General features: G+C 39.4%; 1 protein-coding gene across 7 annotated transcripts in view; it reads left to right on the top strand.

Moving 5' to 3' along the window:
• Window positions 1-22,313, top strand: part of PLEKHA1 (pleckstrin homology domain containing A1) — an 84,786-nt gene that overhangs the window by 11,670 nt on the left and 50,803 nt on the right. For 6 of the 7 annotated variants that reach the window (XM_077822993.1, XM_077822989.1, XM_077822994.1 and 3 more), the window contains 4 exons: window positions 9,813-9,973; window positions 14,219-14,275; window positions 16,196-16,241; window positions 22,176-22,273. In XM_077822993.1, coding sequence (XP_077679119.1) covers window positions 9,833-9,973; window positions 14,219-14,275; window positions 16,196-16,241; window positions 22,176-22,273 — 342 coding nt within the window. In that variant the 5' untranslated portion in view covers window positions 9,813-9,832. Of the gene's footprint in view, window positions 1-2,815; window positions 2,985-9,812; window positions 9,974-14,218; window positions 14,276-16,195; window positions 16,242-22,175; window positions 22,274-22,313 lie in introns of all 7 variants that reach the window. The other variant, XM_077822991.1, reaches the window with a different exon arrangement.

Here is a 22,313-nt window from a genome sequence, read left to right as displayed (position 1 = left end):
AGATCTACTAGTGAAAAGCGATGTCTAAACGCTAGATTATATTATTATTTGTGGCCAATATCACCATCCACTCTACTGTACTTCCACAGGTCAAAAGCTGAAATGCTTCAACCATCAGGTTTTGCAGTTTGAAGTCAATGGGACTTATGCTCTAAGCACTCTTTAAAAATCCCACCCTTAGATGCTAAAAGCAGGCTGAAGAGCCTAATTACAGGCTCCAATTTTTGAAAACTTTGGCCTGTATTAAAAAATTGTTGTTGTAAATTACCGGAAGTTTAAATAACTTTTTATTGTTAAAACAAAATTGTTTCACTGTTTGAAGTGACACAGATTTTATGCCATTACGTGACAGGTTCTTAATAAAAATATACTGAGTCCCTGATGCTGCAAACACTTATTTAACTTTATACAATGGGACTATTTCTGTGAGGAAAGTTATGTATCTGTTTAAGTGTTTGCAGGATCAGGGCCTTAATTTTCAATATTTTGATTTTTGCATACAGCAGTTTTATAAAATTATGATGATCTACCGATAGTATTATGAAAAAAAGCTTTCATGTTTTAATATACTATGAATTTTAATTGAAAATTGCAATATCACCAGTTTTCAGATTAGTTTTACAAAGCCTTGACTGGATTTAAATCAATGAAGGCTTTTTTTAATCAAGGTATTTCAGTCATGGTTTAAATCTCTCAATTGTGCTTTATTTCTTTTCCTTGTCCCCCTCCATTCTTTTCCTCTTTCTTCTTTTGTACTTCCCAGAATGATCTCATTCATTCCCTGCCACTGATTTTTATGACCTTTTCATTGATTGTCATATTTATCTATCCAACTCCAGTTCTCCACTTGCTCTAGTTCATCTTGAATGACATCACTAAACCGAATATAGTAACTTTACATGATGAAAAGTAAACTCCTGATCTTTCCTCGTAAAACTCTGTGCTCTTCCATCCACCTTTTCTGTCACTGCCAATATTACAACATTTTGTCTTCCAGTCTAACTCATTCCTCTTTCTTTAACCACTACAGGGCTCCAAGATATCTTCAGAGTACTTCATTCCTTCTTCTGCACAGTGATTTCCAGGACATTAGTCTGTACTTACATGATCTTTGCAGCCAAGATGGATTGATAATGCAGCTGCTAAGCTCTCTGCTCTAACCAATGCTTTCTCTACTTTGAAAGCTCCCATAATTCCACATCTTCACCTTCTTTTCCACCCTTTCTTATGCTCCACCAAAGTGTCCCCCTTTGTGCCCTGCTTATTTTTCACTTGCTGTTGACTCAGGTCTCCTCTTAAGCCTAGAATAGCCTCTTTGCTATTATATTTAAAGCTTCTTGCCTCTCCTCCACGAAACTTCCAAACCCTCCTTATTGTGAAGCATTTGAACTGAAGTCACACTCTAGTCTGTATGTGTAGTACCTAGTTTCATTTGTGCTGTTAAACTTTAAGCCTTTTATGGGTGAGAGTGGTATCGGTTTGCCACTTGTTTCCTATAGAGAGTGCTGCATCCATAAATATCTACTGACAAACATTTCTAGAGTGTGTCTTATTGTAGCAGTAGGGCATTGGTTGTAACATGCACTTGGGTTTATGTACTTGGGCACAATCAAGTCTTTATCTTTGTTTTAATTATTGGCTTTTGTCTTAATAGACGTTGTCTTGCTTTAGCTGTTTGAAGAATGTTATGACAGTGAAAAGTTTTACATCATGGGAGGGCTTTTTCTGATTTAATGTGGAAGGGTGTTCCAAAGCCTTGGACATTTCTTTTGTTTGTTTGTACGTACCAGGGCTAAATTAGCATAAGTGAACCAGATATTCATAACTGCTGTGGCTGGCTCCAGAACAAGAGGCTATTGAGCTAACCTCAGCCTTCCCCACTTGTAGATGAGCTCTAGAAACTTGAAATGGATTGAGTGTAGAGGAGGAGCCAGATTAGGTCATGAAGCATCCCACTTATGAGAGAGGCCACTAATCCATGTATCAACTGTAGCCTCTTCCAGAAGTTCTTATTTAGGCCCGGATAGAATTACCATAGTCCAGCTGAAGGTAACGAATGGATATACAAGGGCCAGGTCATAAGAATGGCCATACTAGGTCAGACCAATGGTCCATCTAGCCCAGTATCCTGTCTTGCGATGGTGGCCAGTGCCAGTTGCTTTAGCAAGAATGAGTAGAACAGGGCAATTATTGAGAGATCCATCCCTTGTTGCTTCTGGCAGTCAGAGGTTTAGGGATAACCGAAGGAAGGGGTTATGTCTCTGACCATCTTGGCTAATAGACATTGATGGACCTATCCTCCACAAACTTATATAATTTTTTGAATTATACTTTTGGCCTTCACAACATCCCCTGGCAAGGAGTTCCACAGGTTGACTTAGTGTTGGGTGAAGAAGTACTTCCTAGTGTTAGTTTTAAACCTGCTGTCTGTTAATTTCCTTGGGTGTCTCCTGATTCTTGTGTTATGTGATGGGGTAAATAACATTTCCCTATTCACTTTCTCCACACAATTCATGATTTTATAGATCTCTGTCATATCCTCCTTACTCGTCTCTTTTCTAAGATGAGCAGTCCAGCCATCCAGGCAGAGTGAATGGCATTTTCTTCCTAGTAGAGTGTATCCAGAATCAGTAACGAGTCCAGAGTGGTTTCAAGGTTGTGCAGAGTCTTAACTATTAGGGCAGATGACTTCAGTTGAGTGTGCAATGGTGCTTCCTAGTTCTTTGTAGTGCATGCATCCTTTAACCAGCTAATATCACTTGCATCTCGCCTAGCTTCAGTTTGAGCCAACTGTTTATCTGTTCTTCAATTTCAGGTATTCCCTGGGATCTAGGAGACTGTGCTATCTGTACTGAATGAAAATATGTAAAACGACGTATGGTTGCTGTAGTGTTGGTATTATAACATGTCTCATCTTGCAAGAAACTGTAGTTGTTGCAACACAAGAGTGAGTTCTATGGGATTTGAAAAAATCAATGATGCAGGTGAAGAGTAACGTCTATTTATGACTTTATAGAGCATATTGAAAAGGCAAGAGAATATTTAGTTTAACTTTGTTCTGATAGCTTCTGCCAGGACATACATATAAGTCAGCAGTATATGGGAGGGAGTGGGGGGAGAGTTAAGAATTTCAGCATAGGCTTTACCCCACAAGAAGGTCACTTAGTGCCATTTCTGGGTTATGACCTGGCTTCAAACTAGAGTGGATGCTTGGTATTGGTAAACCCACTGCCACCTTTTCAATAATCTTGCAGAAAAACAAAAGGATTGGGATGGGATGCTAGTTAGTGAGGTCAGCTGTGGGTTTTGGGGGGGGGGGTTTGAGCTTGGATTTCTCATGTATTTCAAGGTGTTCATAAAATTCCTCTCTCAGAAAGTCATTGTCTGTTTTTGTTCGCATTGGGCAAAGATTCTCTTTTCACTGACCGTTCAGGGGACATGGACTCAGGAAATGGGGGGTGGCGGTAGAACAAATTTCTTTAATGTTACTAGTTCCCTCATTTGTCAAAATGGGCTGAATTTTAACAGTGTGTGTTCTCCAAGTTTCTTTCCATCTCAAGGATGTTTAACTCCAGGCTGAAGAGTTCCTGTCTGATTTGCTTGACCATCAGCAAAATAGGGGTTGCCACAGGTAGTAAAGTGGGAGAAGGGGAGCTATCTGTCCTTTGTTAGACACTCCCCATGGCTCATGAAGCGCCAGTTGAGCTCCTCCCAGAGGCTGCAGGTAATCCGTCAATATAGTAGCCAGAAACTTTCCCCCTTCCCTGCAATGGAACAGGTGACCAACAGGGGAGCTGCTGAGCAGCTGCAGCAAGTAAGGGACAACAGCTGCTCTGAGCACTCTTGGCTTTCAAACTAGAGCTGCTCCTGGGGCTGCCAGGGAAATGGTGTGAGGCAGCTTGGGAGATGGCACTGCCTAGCTCCTGCCAGCAGTGATGAAGCTGGTTCAAACAACTGAGTTTAAAAATCACAGAGCAGGTTAAGTAAAACACTTTGAGTTTATAATGCAGTACAGTTATTTTGAACATAGTACTGTAGTTCCCCAGGGCCATAATTAAGAGCTTTGAAGACCACAGATTGGATATCACTGATGATGATGAATGATTAATTCACAAATTGTAAAGTCTGCTTCTAGCCTTTTCTATTGTGAAGTTTTTCCTTTTAACTTATGCTTTCTCTGTGTTAAATTGTTGTGCATGTAATAGCTTTAAAGATAGGGCACTTTCGGATTATGATTTTGATGTCTGCAAACATCTTTTATAGTAAGAACATCTTAGTCCTTGAAGTGAAGTATGTACATGAAAATTTCTGAGACTATTCACAAAATGAAAAGGAGTACTCGTGGCACCTTAGAGACTAACAAATTTATTTGAGCATAAGCTTTCGTGAGCTACAGCTCTGTAGCTCACGAAAGCTTATGCTCAAATAAATTTTAGTCTCTAAGGTGCCACGAGTCCTCCTTTTCTTTTTGCGGATACAGACTAACACGGCTGCTACTCTGAAACTTGAGAGTATTTAGTACTTTTAATGTACATCAGGGGTCTCAAACTCAGTTTACCTTAGGGCCAGTGTCAGTCCTCAAATCCTCTCAGCAGGCCAATAATGTCACTCATGCTGCCCAGAACCAGCCCCGTCCCCACCTGCATAAGGCTCTGGGAGGGAGTTTTGGTGGGGGAGGAGGTCTGGGGTGAAGTTTGGGTGCTGGGTGCAGGCTCTGGGCTGGGGCAGGGGAGCAGGAGGAGGAGGTGGGGTTGCAGGCTCTGGGAGGGAGTTTGTGGGTGGGAGGGGGTATGTGGGAAAGGGGAGGCGGCAAGCTCTGGGAGGGAGTTTGGGAGCGGGAGGGGGGGTGTGGGGTGGGGGTGCAGGCTCTGGGAGGGGGTTGGAGGGTGTGGCACCCACCTGGGACTCCAAGGTGGTGTGGGCCAGGGGGCCTCCACGTGCTGCTGCCCCCAGATACCATCTTTGCAGCTTCCCATTGGCTACAGGGCCGCTTGGGGTGGGGGCAGCATGTGGAGGCTCAGCCCCGCCCTGGGGCCGGCACACGTGTGGAGCGAGCAGGCAGAAGCCACTCAGCTCCACTGCGCTGCCAGTGATGTGTGGAGCCCCTGGCCATTGTAAATCTCCTGGAGGGCGCGGGGGAGGGGGGGGCGGAGGGAGTGCCCGGGGGCGGCAGGCAGGGCCAAGGGAAAGACCCGGTCCCAAAATTGCTGGAGCCCTACAGGCCACATTGGGGAGGTTTTCGGGCCGCAGATGGCCCGCGAACCAGGAGTTTGAGACTCCTGATTTACATCATGTTAATGTTTTAAAATCCCTTTCAAATGCCAGTGCAACATTTTATAGAAAAGACTTCTGGTAGCAATGTACCTTCCGGTACTCTTATCAGCTACTTCTCAGGAAAAGGCTTTTGAGAGAGTTAAAGGTTAAACACAAAGTTCAAACACTCTGGCATACTCAAACATGGCAGGAAGCGGAGGTGATGATTATGCTAACACAAAAATCACAAGAATGGAAAATTGTATATTAATATTACACATGAGAATACAAAGATTTGAAGAAAATTGAGAACTTGCAAGGCACGGAGGTGGGGAAAGGTAACCTTACATACTGTACTGGGTTGTTACTCCAATCTCTCTTTGTTAGCATTAGTACTATTAGCAAAAGATAACAGTACTAATGCTAACAGAGTTAATAATTTAGGCTCTGATCATGTGGAGTTCGGTTGACTTCCGGGGTGCTCCATGTGGGTTCCATCATCATTGCCTCCATTGTTCTCAGTGCAGGACTGGTGCTTTAACTGGCAAATGAGGTATCAGACTGGGAAATTGTTAGAAACACCTGGTACTTCCTTACATTTTACAGGACACTTTTACTGGAATGTGTGCAAGAGTACACCCAGAAGAAGCCAGCCTAACTCTAAACAAGAAACCAAGAGAGCAGGAGCTAATTTTACTTAGGACTTATGTAAACAAATATGAAGAACGTTAACTGACCAGTCTGTTACATGGCTTAAGAAATGCTTCGTTTCCTAGTTTTTCACTGGATTAGGGTTAGTAATGCTAGACTTAATACAAGCTATTTGAAGGTATGGGGAAAATGAGGAATACTTTTTACATCCTAGAAAACTAGTATTGGATTTTAGAAGGAAGGCAAAGGAGTTCATATGCTGTTTTATAAATTTATAGCAAAACATTTAGGCATGTGAGTGCATTACTTAAGCATATGCTTAATGTTCTGCTGGATTAGGACCTTAGTCATATAGGGTTTTAAAAAGCACCTAGGTGATTTAGGAGTAAAAATCTCAGACTTTCAATGGGACTTGTATTCCATAACTCCCTGTAATATTGATGGGTACAACTTGAATACATCTACTGAATATTCATGAAATTATATTTGAATTATAACTTTTGTTTTAGCTTAAGTGCTGGTGAAATGTTATATTGGTGGCCTTGGAACCAAACTCCTTATTCAAAGAAGAGGAATAGTATAGGACTTGGACAACTCTGCCATGCCACTCTTGAAAGGATCTCTTTAGATGTAGTATGGTAGTTCACTGTCTCTCTAAGAATGCCAGTAGTAATAATGGCATTGTGAGTTAGTTGCCCCTGAGCAGTGGAAACACAGCTGCTAAATCATGTCACATAGTCCACCAAACTGCCATCTGATGGTAACCACTTTTGCCTACTACCAACCTGAATTGGATTAGAACTAATATTAATTTATTTAAGTGGAATGTTTCTATAGCATAATATAATGGTGATAATTTTTTTACAATTGAAAGTGTTCTACTGTGATTTTAGCCTGGATTCAAGTCAAACTTATATCTGCTACATGTTCATATTCTGTGGTTTTTTTTAAGAAAACAATAGAGCGTCTTATTAATACAATTACTAATTTTGAACTAGTGTTCTGCAGAAAAAATATATTATGAAACTCAATATTGTAAACCATCCTGCAGTTTATGTTGGATTTTCAACAAAGGATATACAGGAATCAGAAATGGAATAGTTTTGTAAGCCAAAAATTAGAGGATGAAGTTTTGAAGCACACATTTTTCTCTTGTAAAATCCAGTATACTGACAAGTACAACAACCCCTCTGCACTTTGGCCCCAGTTCTGCCAAGCCTTAAGGCCTAGGCTTAGTCGCACTGTCTTCAGTGGAACTAATCACATACTTCAAGTTCAGTATGTGAATAAATCTTAGCATGATTGGGGTCCTTGAGAACTGTTCAGACTTACGTGCAGTTTCAGAAATATTTGTTTTAAAATCCCATTACTGTTTAAAACCTTAACCTTTCTTCAGCTGTGGGTATTATAAAGTCAGTTCTAGATTCTGGATCATCTCATCAACCATTCATCTGCTGTTCTTCTGTATTCTCTTAAAAATGTAATAGGAAACAATTTTCTGTGAAGACTCTCTAATAGTTTTATTTAGCAGATCTCAAATATGGGCTTTTGAAACTTCATTCTCTACCTTGTTGGAAAAAATGGGTATAATTTTTCTTGTTTCAGTTTCTGTGGAGTCTCTGCAGAGAATAGAGTTTCAACCTGTTTTGACAGGAAATCCACTACCAATATTTGCTTTTTATAGACCTCCCATTTTTCTGGTCTGCCTATACTTTTTAGCAAACAGTTAAGTTGTAATTGTGCCCATAGTGTGACACAGTTTTCTAGGGGGTATAAATGGTGAAATTTAGGAGATAGGATACCCCTATATCATAAAGCTGCTGCTTTATTTAGATGAAAATATACCTGGTGCTAAGTGTGGCCAAATTATGGACACAATTTATGTAACAGCCATTCTTGATCTTGCCATTATTTAGTTATCTTTGCAGAAGGGAAAAATCTCCCCACTCTAAAATGATCCCAGGAACTTGTGTGTGAACTCTTAATAGTATGGTTACTAGATGAGGCTGTCTTAAGGACTACCATACATCTATTTCCACAGTTAGTCATATCAGCAGCATATACTATGTCTCTGACCTGAGATGTTGATCTGTAAATTGTACACTGCTTGAGCAAATACTAGTTTCACAGTAAAGTCTTTTATCTGTTTTTTTTATAAGGTGACCCATCACCATGGTATTTCATTTCCTTCCAAGTTTCTGCTTGCTAAAAGCTTAAGTTTCATTCACCATCTTTAAATTCATTGCCATATTTCTCAGTTCTTAAGTATTCCTAGTACGTTCACTTTTTTAATGGTGGGATGGCAGTGATAAAAATTAGATTTATTTTTCTCTGACTTAAAGTGAATAAAACTGTGGACTAGTGTACATGGTGACAAGGGTTTAGTGGCATACAGAAATTGGAAGCTGTAGATAATCACACCCAAGCAGGTGATCCCAAATATAAATATGTAATTAAAAATGTGACTACAAGTACCTCACATCTTGCCATGATGCGTGTGTGTGTAGATATAGATAATGTCAGTAGATCTCTCTTCCCTTTCCCCCCACCCCAGTATAAATAGGGGGAGAGAGACTACCTGATGACTTTTAGACAAGGATATAAACAGTGGAAAAAAATGGATGACAACATTCTAATAAACTTTTAAAGTAAACTTCACCATGTTGCTCAGTAGAGTAGTCTGAAAGCTCCCATTGGTGAAAAAATTTATATACCTAAACTTAATTGTACAGAGTTGAGATGCTAATTAAAATTGGTATTTTTAATCTGTACTGTCCCTGACAAAGTATAGAAGCATAATGCAAGACTATACTTCCCATCCTGCTTTAAAATGTATTTACATCAGGCAAGCTTTCGTATGTGAATTTTTAATGTTGGTTTTACTTGGATTTTTAGACCACTATTCCAAAAGGATGGAAACTTGCTTGCTTACAGTGTCATATTTAAGAGCCAGTGACTTTCCTGGCTCCTGAGCATAAAAGCAGAAGAGGATGATGGAATGGTCTGTAAGTGAGATGGAACAGCAAAAGATGAAGCAGACAAAATGGGAACAGTGGTCAGCAGTATAAATAAAGACTCAGAGCTGATTTTCCAAAAAAACACATGATGGTATCACAAATCAATGCCAAAGATTTTAGTTTTGAGTTTACATAGTGTGTGCATAACTACTTATAGCTGTACATGAATACTTAATCTTCCTCACCTTTTAATAGTAATCAAGAGTGAAAGATTTCTGATTTTTGGCTGAAATTGGTGTGCTTTGTACAAGATTTTCACATATAAAGATGGCTGCCCAGAAGCCCCTCATCTGCATTTCCTTTCCCTAAACAGGTTTCAGAGGGGTATTTGTTAGTCTGTATCAGTAAAAGCAATGTGGCATCCTTGTGGCACCTTAGAGACTAACAAATTTATTTGGGCATAAGCTTTTGTGGGCTATAACCCACGTTGTTTTCCCTAAACATAGTATGATAAGCTATCTCAGACAGTAGGGCTGCTGACAAATAACCTTTTTTAACTGCAAAAGACCTATTTGTTAAAAGTGAGAAGAAATGTAAATCTGTTATCTAACCCTTTGTGCAAATTAGTGAAAGAATCTTTGATTATCCTATGCTGATCTTGTGTAAACTAATAGGCATGCTGTTCTACCAGTATTTAACACACACATACCAAGGTTCTCAACTCAGGGTATATAAAAACTTAAGTACTTAATAGTTGTATTTCAAAGAAATGTATAAAAGTTACTCCTGTGGTGGGGAAAAAACAGTTGATCTTAATTTGACTTGTTCCTATGTGGAAGCTCCTTTCCTGAAAATTCTTCTAGTAGTTGAAGCTGTGCTCAAAATGTACAGAGCAGTTTTATAACCAGTGAAAGTAAACTTTTTGTTTTAGTCATTGTTTTTGTTTTACAGTGTAATGTTCAGGCTCAGAAATGCCTTATGTGGATCGTCAGAATCGCATTTGTGGTTTCCTAGACATTGAAGAAAATGAGAACAGTGGGAAGTTTCTGCGGAGGTACTTTATCCTGGACACTAGGGAAGACAATTTGGTATGGTACATGGATAATCCACAGGTATGACAACATCTGGAATAAAATTGTGGAAGTTACCAGAAGTCAAATATTTTTTTGACCTAAAGCAAATCTATTGTATACATGAAAGAGGGTTTCAGAATGAATTTCATCAAATTTGCAGCTCTAAATAAAAGCTTTTACATAAAATATTAATATGTAGCTAAATCATTTGTATCCCACTTCCTCGGTTAGACTACTCTGTGAAACTCTTTATTTGTAGGGGGAAAACTGTAATTAATGTTTCACAGTTTAAATAATTTTGTTAGCATTTGGAGTTCACAGTCACACCTGGAAAATTCAAGCAGATCTTGAATTCAGTATAACATGCATTGTAGTGGCATAGATAAGGGATTTGAAATACAGGTATAAGTTCAGAAAACTCCTGAAATCAAATCCAACTTGTATTGGATAATACAGTATACAGCATGCACATCTATCATTATCAGTAAGTACTTAAGCATGGTGCCTTTTCTCTATGTTGAACAAGTTTGGTTTTCTTATTTTTGTTTTCTTTTTTTGGTCTGTGATCCAGGACCAAGGCTTGGGGAAACTTTAAAGCTCAGATATAAAAACTGTTAAAACTTCAGTTTCACAGCACTTCTCAGATTTTACAGAACTATCATCCACTAACTAAAATACTTTTCAGTATTTTTAATTATACCATTGCTTTTTAAATTACACTCTTGATTACCCTCTTGCTTTTCTCAACTGAAATTCTACTATATTTTAAAATAAAATATCTCCTGTTAGAATTATAGGTTAGTGCTTTATGCAGTTACACCAGCTTTCTGCTTCCTATCTCTAATGATCTGAAACCACAGCCCCTAAAATCAAGTTATAAGTGGTGTGAGAGAGGAAGGGCAAGTTGTTAACAAGAACTAATTGGATTACATTTTTAAGGCTTGTTTTGCAAATTAATAGGGCTAGAAATAAATTACATACCACCACAAAAATAAGGAAATAGGATGTAACTTTCAGAACTAGTCCTCATAGTTAAAAATATTTTATTTGAGATCTGAATTATTGCGTAAGAGCAACCATTCCAAACTCTGGGCATGCTTGGCAAACTATTAGAAATACAATTAGTACGTAACACTCTTTCCAAAACTCGGTGTGTGTGCTACCATGGGAATAATGTGAGTATAGCCAAAAAACAGTGAAATGTCCTACCAGTGACCCCTTCCGTTATACCAGTGAAATTCTAACTCATGTACTTCTGCTGACTGCAACTGTGGCAGTGTCTCCTGAAGAAAAAGTTAGTCTCTTTAAATAGGTAGGTTCCAAAACCATTTATATCTTCATTGGTCAAAACCAATACCTCAGAATCAATCCAGGAAACAGTAGGCAGCTACTACAGATGAGATATATTCAATTTGCTCACTAAATGACTCACTGTGTCACAAGCAGTCTACCAGATTCTGCATCAGCTACATTTTCTGGATTGATCCAAGATGTGTTCCCATGGAGAGTATATTCCAGTTGTCTGATATCAAACTGAGAAAGACATGGATTAGAGTTGCAAGAGGAGCATCTGAAATAAATGAGGACGTAACCTTCTGCGTGTGCGGAGATGAGAGAAGCTGATCTTCCCCTGGCTTCTTACTTTTCTAATTGTTTGAAGTTTTTAACCAGATCCCCAGATTGCAAACCCAATACATAGAATCATAGAAGACTAGGGTTGGAAGAGACCTCAGGAGGTCATCTAGTCCAACCCCCTGCTCAAAGCGGGACCAGTCCCAACTAAATCATCCCAGCCAGGGCTTTGCCAAGCCTGGCCTTAAAAATCTCTAAGGATGGAGATTCCACCACCTCCCTAGGTAACCCATTCTAGTGCTTCACCACCCCCCTAGTGAAATAGTTTTTCCTAATATCCAACCTAGACCTCCCCCACTGCTCCTTGTTCTGTCATCTGCCACCACTGAGAACAGCCTACCTCCATCCTCTTTGGAACCCCCCTTCAGATAGTTGAAGGCTGCTATCAAATCCTTCTCCTGGCAATGGATGATGCTGAACTAATGCCACTGGAGTTGTCCCTGGATCTTAAAACTGTTGGTCCCTTAAAGTAGCGTTGGCGCAGGTTTAGGACTTCTTATAATTGAAGTACTGCGTCTTTAGGCTATTGCATTTTTCAATTTTAATACTTGCCTTTCTTAATGAGGTATTGATGTTTATTTGGAAACTACTTGCAATCCTTAGATGAAAGGTGTTAAGTAAGTGTAAAATACTAAATTCTTAACTCTGCTTCCATATTTTCAAGATGCACACATCTTGGTGCATTGTGTATCCATATACACCTCTACCCCGATAAAACACGGTCTTCTGGAGACAAAAAAATCTTGCCGTGTTATAGGTGAGACCACGTTCTATAGAACTTGGTTTGCCCCCCCGTTCCTTGTTTCCTGACCACCCCACCCCCTACCCAACCTCCCTGTCCCCTGACTGTTCCGACCCCTATCCACATCCCCCACCCCCTGACAGGCAGTCACCGGCAGCAGCGGGAAGTGGAGCAATGCGGCCCCAGCCTGTGCCACTTCCCAGATGCGGCGCTCCGCTTCCCGCCGAAAGTGAGGGTGGGGAAAGGATGCCCCCTGTACTCACCTGCTGCGGGAATATGTTGAAATTTTCAGCAGTCTTAGTACCATATGTTTTTACCAACCTCATCTGTAGAAGATTAGTTACAAACATTGTAGTTTAACCTTCACTCATGCCCACCTCCAAAAAAAGTCTTCATCTCTTTAAAAAAAATGTAAATCAATAATGGGATTTCTGTAGGTTAAAAAAAAAGACGAATACATACTTTAAATTTTGCTTCATTTTTGTCCCAAGACCAATAATCCTGGGATTTGTGATACTTGGTAGGAAATAATTGCATCATATGTTAAAATGTTGTGTGAAATGTTTTGGTGAGAGTTGTGTTAAGTCTCATTGAGAGGCATGAGATCTTAAACTTGGCCGTTAGAAGATTAATACAGAAGCAAGATTTTTAGGCATGTTTTAAAATGAAATTTTTACTTCTGCTTAACACTCACAAAAAAACTTCATTGAAGTCACTGGAACTACTTGCATACATGAGCATCTGGGATTAAGTCTGGGAGCTCAACTTAAATTCCAGCTGATTTAATTCTCTTTAGTTTTAGTTATTACTTGTGGATGTTAATTGCAAAACTTAGTCTATTCTATTAAAATAACCAGTGTGGATGTGCAAGGGTAAGAGAGTGAGTGACAGCATAAATTAGAAAAGACTATCTTGAGTGAGAATTTGTGGTGGGAGGAGAATAAATATAGGGAAATGTGTACATGACAAACATGGCTTCATTCCCCCTTTTTTCCCAAAATAGGTCATGACGTAGCTTTTCTTGTTAGTTACTTTCTTTTTGTCCGTACCTATGTATTTTTAACATAAACTGTCCTATTATGGAACAGAAGTGAAGTGAAACTGAAGATAAGAAGGAATGATAAAATAAAGAGATGCACAGCAAGTTTCACTGGAAACAAATTAAATAGAAAGTTGACCATATTTTACCACTGAATGCAGTAAAACGTACATAATTGTTTTGCTCCTTTAAATTGCAATTCCCAACTATAGACTTGCTATGAAAAATAACACAAATACATGTTAATATGCTAATAGGCCAGTGCGTGGTACTTGTTGCTGTTTCTAGTATCAAGAGACTGTCACAATCCAAACTGCAATCAGGCTTGTAGACTTAACATTGCTGGTAAGGAACTTGTACACCTTCCATTTTCCTCCAGTTGACTTAATATCCCAGTCTCTTGCAACAATACTAATGTATTTTAGAAAGTACTGTTACATAAGGAAAGCATTCTTGGAGGTAGCTGAATGTCCTTTTTCTATCAAAATATGTAAGATGCCATCATCTTGACTCAACATCTGTTAAGGAACAAGTGTGCTTTTAGGAGCATTTCCTGGTTACAAATCTGCAAGAATTCTTTTTCTTATAGTAAAATGCATAAATCTCTGAAACAATTAACACCAGCATTATTTCCAACAACCATTCAGTTTTAGTTGATTACCAGATGTTTGTTTAATAAATGAAACCAAATAGTTTAAATCCTGTTAAAGCATACATTGTGTTGGATGTTGTATTGTGAATGCAAGTGTATAGAATTTTTTTTGTTCATGAAGCTTAGATTAGATTCATAATGCATATATATATAGAACGTGTTATGTGGTAGGAGGATAATTTAGTTTCATGCCATATTATTTTGCTTTTTTTTTAATAGAACCTTCCCTCTGGCTCTCCACCTGTTGGAGCTATTAAACTTACCTACATTTCAAAGGTATGCCAGTTGACCTATAAGTGATATACTTCTTGTCTATGTGTAAGATTGTAATTCTATCAGTAGATTTTGGTGATACTAGCAGCTGTGATTTTATGAAATTGCCAGAACTCCTTACTGAATAATTTTAATTGACGAGAGTTAAGACACAAGCTGGAAGAAGAATGAAAAGATTAGAAAACATATCTTATAGACTCAAGGAACTCAAACAATTTAGATTAACAAGGAGAAGGTTATGTTGGGGAGGGGGTGACTCGATTAGTCTGTAAGTATGTACATGGAGAAAAAATATTTGATGGGCTCTTCAGTATAGCAGATAAAGGTATAACCAGAACCAGTGTCTGGACATTGAAGCAAGACAAATTCAGACTGGAAATAAGGCATGAATTTTTAATGGGGGTAATTAACCACTGGAACAATTTATCAAGAATTGTGGTTGATTCTGTGTCACAGGCAACTTTTAAATCAAGATTGGATTTTTTTCTGAAAGTTATGCTCTAGTTCAAGCAGGAATTTATTCAGGGACATCCTGTGCCCTGTGTTGTTCAGAAGGTCAGACTAGATGGTCACAGTGGTCTCATCTGGCCTTACCTGTGAAATTACAGGTAGTAGATTTGTGGGGTATATCTGATGATATACTGCGGGGGGGGGGAATTAATGTGGTTACTGCTCCTGAAGTTTCAAGAAACATTAAAAGCTCTAGAGCTAGTCAAAGCAGTAGGGAATGCAGAAACCCGTCTAGGTGTTCTTTTTAACCGGCTTCTTGGTGATACTTGTCTAGATTTGCTTCCAAAAAATTAAATTCCAGCTATTCGTCCTTGTATGTAATAGAATTAGCATTCTAAACTGTGGATTCAGGTTGAACTCTAATTTGAATTTGTACCTATTAATCTGTGTTCCAATTTGCCTCTGAGAAACTGAAGCCATTTACAAAGGAAAGAATACTCATTTAATATGATAGTTTGCAGATCGTATAATCTCTTAAAGAGCAACGCAGGAAACTTCTAGAAACAACTTAATCAGAAACTAAATACTTGTAGGGGTGCAAAAATTCATAGAAAAGGGAGCAGAAGGAAGCAAATTTAGAGGTTAGGTTGATAGAAAATATTACAATGTCCTGTAAGAAATAAAAAGAATGGGAAAATGAAATTGCCTTCTCTTGTCCATACATCTCATTCCTGTTCTTCCTTTCTCCAATTATTTTGATACCTTTACTTTCCTTTTTTACTATCTTCTACGATCCATTCTGCAATCTTCTTGTCTTCTGGTTAACTTTGGGTGACACTGGGTCATAAGGGTAGGTAGATGTCCAGAGACGCTACCACCGATGTGCTTACAACCATCATTCATCTCGTATTTGCTTAATTTGCCCTAAATTACACAGCTCTTCTTGAAATTTCAAGTCCTAAATCTGAAAAGGTGCACAAATCAGGTTTGGGTTGAAGGAATGTTACGGTGATGAGACACTAGAAATGCATTAGCGGAGGAAGAGGGTTAATAAAATCAAAACTCAAAAACAAAATCCTTATTCCAGACTTTTATTTATCCCAAAAAACTTTTTGGAGTTCATGAAGTCCAGTAGGGACTTTGCTGTTGCTATTGATTTCACATTCATTATGCTGAAATACTACTAATGGGTAGCAATTTAAAATCCTAAAATAAAGATGAGAATAGCTTCCTTCACTTGTTGTGCTTTAGATACTTGGCAGAATTTAACAAGTGTCAAGGAATGGCTTTCACTTTCCAGGAATGAGATGGGTCCCTAAATTAAGGAATAGAAGCATATATTTTATGTTTCCATGTAATGTTGAACTGTTAATCTTAAACTGAATGTGTATGCTGTTATATAATGTACATACTAGATATTGTACATGTAATGTCACTTACAGTATTTATTATACATGTTGTTTTTCTTATTAGGTTAGCGATGCAACTAAGCTAAGGCCAAAGGCAGAATTCTGTTTTGGTAAGTTCTAGTGTATTCGACATCTGTCAAATTGCTCTTTTAAAATAAAAAATAATAATAAAAAAAAAAAAAATTGAAACCAGGGTATGTTCTGCAGTTCTAATATTAGGTACTACCGGTAGTGCTTGTTTGTTCTAAATTTATTTATATTCCTGATTTCCTTCCTAATATAAAGGGAGAACGTTGGTTTCTTTTATGAGTTTTTAATGGCTTTTTAAAAACTGCAACTTACTAAGCTACAAGTGACTAGCTGGCAGCTGTTGCTGGGATGTTTTGGGGCTTTTTTGAATCAGTAGGTAAACTAACTAATTTAAATAAAGAAGATGGGTTGTTCTCAGGGTATCTGACACAGATAATTCAGCTCTGAAGGCAAGTAAGTGAACTATTTTAATCTGTATTATAGAGGGAAAAGTTATGTTGATATTGTAGATACACCAATATTAATGATGCCTGCCAAATTGTTTGTTGTGTTAAACTTTGGTCTAATGGTTAATGTTATGCTTAAGAAAAACGTTTTGTTTACTCTGTTTACTGGCAGTTTAATCCTTTAGCATAAAGTGAATTTATAGCTCTGATTCTTTTTCTAAAAGCACACATTTATTCTCCTTTTCTTCCACTGTTTAATGTATGAAATGGCATTTGTCCAGGATTTATCATAATCTAGAATCCTGTGACAGAAGCAATTTGGATCTTGAAAGTTCTCTGCAAAAACAGAGCAGTTATTCATCCCAATCTGAAAATCTAGCCTTATATCTACATTCAAAGAAATATTTTGACACAGCTGTTCAATAAATGTTGCTGGAGATATATCTAGGTTATACTTTCTCGAACACACTAGGTAAAAGTATATGTTAAGCTTGTTTCTCCTTTCTGTTAACTATTCCTTGTATTATGGGAGCACAGCTATAGATCCAAAAGGCAAACTAGTAGTCCTCTATGCTGCTTCCTCTCAATATGTAGCCTACTGTGTGCAGTTGTAAAATGCAGATTGCATGGCCAGATGCTTAGACAGTTCCTATTACCATACATAGGCACGACTCCTGTTGATCTTGGGGCCTGTCACTGGAAACACCTGTATGCATTTTTTTCTCGCTAGTTCTTTGAAGCTAAAAGCTGGTATTTTTGATGTGTTTAATGTGTCAAGACTTGACTGTAGATCCCATACAATTATGTAACAAGAACAACATAATATGAAAATAGACTTGTACAATTTGTGCATTTGTTTTCTGAAGAGCGTGTTACGCACTTTGGTCTCGATCCTCACATCTGAGTTACCCATGTTCAGTACAGAAACTGAAGGGATGGACAGCAGCGAGGTGGCTCCCCCAATTCTTGAGGCTGCTGAGGGCTCTGTAAGTTAGAGAAGCTTCAGGACTGCTGTACAATTAATACCTGCCTACAATAGCCCCAAGAGATGGCTGGAGACTTCCAGAACATAGCAGTGTTATGACTGCGTACTTCACACTGCAGTCTGAAGGTTATGGGGCCACCTGGGGATTTCCCAGCACCATGGGTATCTCCAGCTGACCAAGTAGCCCAGTTCTACGGTGGGTTTGTGTTACCCGGTCAGCTCAAAGCAGTCCCTTATAGGGACTGCTTTGGTGCGTGCTGCAATTCACATCTCCATTGTCTGTACTGTGGTGCAGCCTAGACACACAGCCTCAGTTGAAAAGATAGGTGTAATTTGTCCTCCTTTGGTGTAATTGGTCTTTGGCAGTATTGTTGGTCCTGCCAGGTAAAATAGGAAAGAAAGGGAGTGGGGGAAGCTTATGCACATTTTGCTTATGCACATCTGCTCTGTTAAATTATCAAAATATTTTGAGAATTATATTTTAAATAAGAGTTTGGACTTTTTTTTTTTCTGCGAGTGTTACATACTGTATCAAATTTTTAAGAATCTCATTCCACAGTCTTGGATGTTGTGGATTGATAGTTGACACTACTGTCGTCAGTTTTAGCCCAACTTGTGAACATGTAATGGATCATTAAGAATGTCACTGACTGAACAAAAAGAAAAGGAGTACTTGTGGCACCTTAGACTAACAAACTGACTGAACAACGTGGGCAGCAATGGACTAGAGCGTTATGACAGAATACGTTGATTTTGCTATTCTGCCTAAGTTTTCAATCTTGAGTGAAGATTTAACGTGACTAATGTTTAATGTAAACCAGATCTATTCCTACTTCAGGATAAATACTTTTCTACTGATTATTAGCTTATGTTAATGTATTGGCCTTGACCTTTACTCTGGGAGCCCTGTAGTTTGGACTATTGGCATGTGTATTGCAGCACACATGCTGAAGTGCTGAATTGTAACTACCTTGTGTAGATGCTGCTGGTGTGAACTAAAAGTTACCTAGTTTTGCTTTTACGTAGTCCTGTTTGAAGAGGGATGCATTAACAAGAGCTGGGTATCTTTGGGTTTGCGCTAACAGCATTCACACAGAACAAATTTAGCATAGCAGTTTAATGCGTGCTGCAATTCACATCTCCATAGTCTGTGCTGTGGCGCAGCCTAGACACAGCCTCTGTTGAAAAGATAGGTGTAATTTATTCTCCTTTGGTGTAATTAGTCTTGGGTAGTGTTGGTACTGCCAAGTAAAATAAGAATTGGCTTGAGTCAATAGACTGCTAAATTCTGATAGTAAAATAAGAATCTTTGTATACATTTTGAATATTTTCTTTAAAAACGAATTTTAGTTTAAATAAAACCAGTTATTAAATAGAGCCCCAAAGTTCATGCAATTCATGATCATGCTTCTAGCCAGGACAAAAAGTAGAAATATTAGTCTGATCTTAAGTTAAGTTGTCCCTTAAATGCTACGTTTTCAAATTAGACCAGACTTACCTATATTAGTCTGTCTACATTTAATAGTAGTACTCTGAATGTCTATTTTATAACTTAAATGTAAATTGTGCAACTTTTATTATTTTCCTTAATCTTTCACTTTCCTCTGGTTCTTTTCCCCTGAAAATACAATTATATTTTAGTTTCTCCCATCTTAAAAATACCCATTCACGACCCCACTTGCCTCTCTGTCTACTTCCCCATCTTCTTCTCCCATTCCATCTTTAAGATAATTGCACACGGTGTTTACGATCGCTGTCTAGAATTCCTAGACCCTCTTCAGTCTTTCACCCTTTCTGCTCAACTGAAAACACAATTACCAAAGTGTCTAGTGATCTCTCTGTAGCCAAAACTCAGAAACAGCACTCCATCCTTGTCCTCTTTTAGCTGTCAGCCACCTCCGACACAGTTGACTGTGCTGTTCTTGAAATCTTATCCTTCCTTGGCTTCTGTAATTCTGTCCTCCCTGGTTCTTCTACTTTTCTAACTGCTCCTTGAGCATATCCTTCAGAGAATCCTCCTCCAACTTAAGGTAGGGATTCCTTGGTTTCGTTCTCTTTCCTTCTGCACCTTATCTCTGGGAAATCTCTCTCACACACACGCATTCAATTTAACAGTTCAGATACATGTCTCTTGTTGAAATTAAACTCTGAGCCTGTCTCGCATCATCTTCCCATGGATGTCTAGCAGTCAGCTCAAGCTCAACATGACTGCAAACAAGCTCCCCCAAGCCCTCTCCGCTACTTCCTTTCTCAATCACTGTGGGCAACATCACCATCCTGCACGTCACTCAGCCCATAACCTGAATATCATCTTAGACCCGAGTCTAAGCTTTCATGCTTGTTAGACCTTTCTCTAGGTTTTCACATCTAGGCTATGTCTAAATCTTCCAGATTCTTTCTGCATAACTTCACTAAGATACAGCCTTTCCGATTGATCCTCATAGCTAAAACTCTCATTCAGTTATTACCTCATATCTTGATTACCACAGCATTTTTTCCTCTGGCTTCAGCAATTGTAATCTTGCCCCATTCATATCCATTCAGAATGCTGCTGCAAAGCTCCTTTTTTTCTAGCCTGTTGCTTTAACCATGTCACCCCATTCTGCATGCTCCACTGGCTTTCATTTTCAGTGCTTTTCATGACTTATCTCTCATTTAATATTGGAAAGGTTGACTCCCACCTCTGATTGGCCTATGGTGCCAGCTTCTATTGCCCACTTGTAAAATTTTCAAAGAAGCACTATTGTGCTTCTTCCAATGCTGCCCCTAACACTTGGGAGAAACTTCCTGTAAATATCTGCAAAACTAACTCATTCTTCTAATATTGCCTTAAAACAGAGGTGGGCAAACTATGGCCCGTGGGACCATCCTGCCCAGCCCCTGAGCTCCTGGCCCGGGAGGCTGTTCCCTCCCCCGCCGCCACGTGGCACAATGCTCTGGGTGGCGAGGCTGCAGAGCCCGGCCTGAACCAGTGCTCTGTGCTCTGCGGCTGCCTGTCCTGGTGCAGCCACACTGCCAGCCATGGGCGCTCCAGGCAGCATGGTAAGGGGGCAGGGAGTAGGGGCAGGGGTTTGGATAGAGGGCAGGGGAGTTCGGGGGGTGGTCAGGGGTGTGGATAAGGGGTCGGGGTGGTCAGAGGGCAGGGAACTGGGTTGAATGGGGGCAGTCGTCCCTGGGGGCAGTCAGGAAGGAGGGGGGGGTTTAGAGGCGAGGGGTCCGGGAGTGGTCAGGGAGAAGGGGGTGGTTGGATGGGGCAGGGGTTCCGGGGAGTCAGTCAGGAAGGAGGGGGGGTTGGATGGGGCAGCGGGGGGGCAGTTAGGGGTGGGCGGTCAGGGGACAGAGATCAGGGGTGGGAGGGTGGGGCAGGGGCTGTCAGGGAACGGGGGGGTTGGATGGGGCAGGAGGGGGGCCGTCAGGGGATGGGAAGTGGGGGGGGTTGGATGGGGGCGGGGGCTGGGCCATGCCTGGCTGTTAGGGGAGGCTGTGCCCTACATACAATTTCAGAAACCTGATGCGGCTCTCAGGCCAAAAAGTTTGCCCGCCCTTGCCTTAAAACTTTCCTTTCACAATAAGCCTACAAAAAAACTTGACAATGGTTAGGCTGCTGTTATGATGAGACCACAGCTTACCATGGTGACCAATATTGTCTCATTGTTTCCTTGTTCTCCGCTATTGGTTGGTCTGTACCCATCTGTTGTCTCTTTCCTTACACTTAGATTATAATGTCTTTTTTCCCCATATTTGTACAGCACCTAGCACAGTAGGATTCTGATCCATGACTGAGTGGTCCTAGGTATTCTGATGATAGAAATAAACAGTAATCTTTTACGTGCAACTAGAAAAGAACCCAGTACTCTGTGTAATGGATTGGAAAACATCCAGAGGAAAATCCTACTTGATAGAGAAATAAGCCATTTTCTGGGGAGCAGTAATGTTGAAGTGTGGCACTAACATGCCTAGACAGATTAACAATTCAAATTGTGCATCAGTTCTCCAGTAGTACAGTAGACAAATCCAAAAGAGTGATTAGAAGTCATTAAAAACCGATAGCTAGGGAGTAATAATTGATAGTCTTGATTGCACTTAGTAGGTTTGAGCTTATCCCAACCCCAAACAGGTTAGTCCAGGTGGATAGCGTGTTTAACACAAAAAAATAGTTGGGGGAGGAGAACTTGTTGCCAAAGATGAGAATTGGTCAGACTGGAAAGGGAAATACCCAAACTCTAACAAGCATGAAAGCTGGATGTAGTGTGAAATTTAGACTAAACTGAGTCAAGGAGGGACTGCATAAGATGGCGACCTCTTATTACAACAAGGTTTTTTTCATGGCTGTTTTCTTACAGCAATTCCTATGTTGGGTAGTAAAGTATTAACTGGAAAGTTTTTGAAAAACACAATTCATATCTGAAATTATTTAGCTATGTGTAAAACAAGATAAACTTAAAGTAGCTGTAAGTTTCATGAGATTTCTGTGACAGTATTGCATAAAAGAGGAAGATGGAATAATCCAAGTTGAGTATTTAAACTGTCTGATTTCAATTATTTTTTCAGTGCAATTTAATTACTTTCTAATATCTTAACAGTTATGAATGCGGGGATGAGAAAGTATTTTCTACAAGCCAATGATCAGCAAGACCTAGTAGAATGGGTAAATGTTCTGAACAAAGCTATCAAAATCACAGTAAGTAGTTCTATTAATTTTTCCACAATTGAGAGCATTA

The sequence above is a fragment of the Eretmochelys imbricata genome, chromosome 7, assembly GCF_965152235.1.
Source record: "Eretmochelys imbricata isolate rEreImb1 chromosome 7, rEreImb1.hap1, whole genome shotgun sequence".
NCBI classification, from domain to species: Eukaryota; Metazoa; Chordata; order Testudines; family Cheloniidae; genus Eretmochelys; species Eretmochelys imbricata.
The sequence above is the reverse complement of the archived record's forward strand: the minus strand, read 5'-3'. Positions and strand labels throughout refer to the sequence as shown.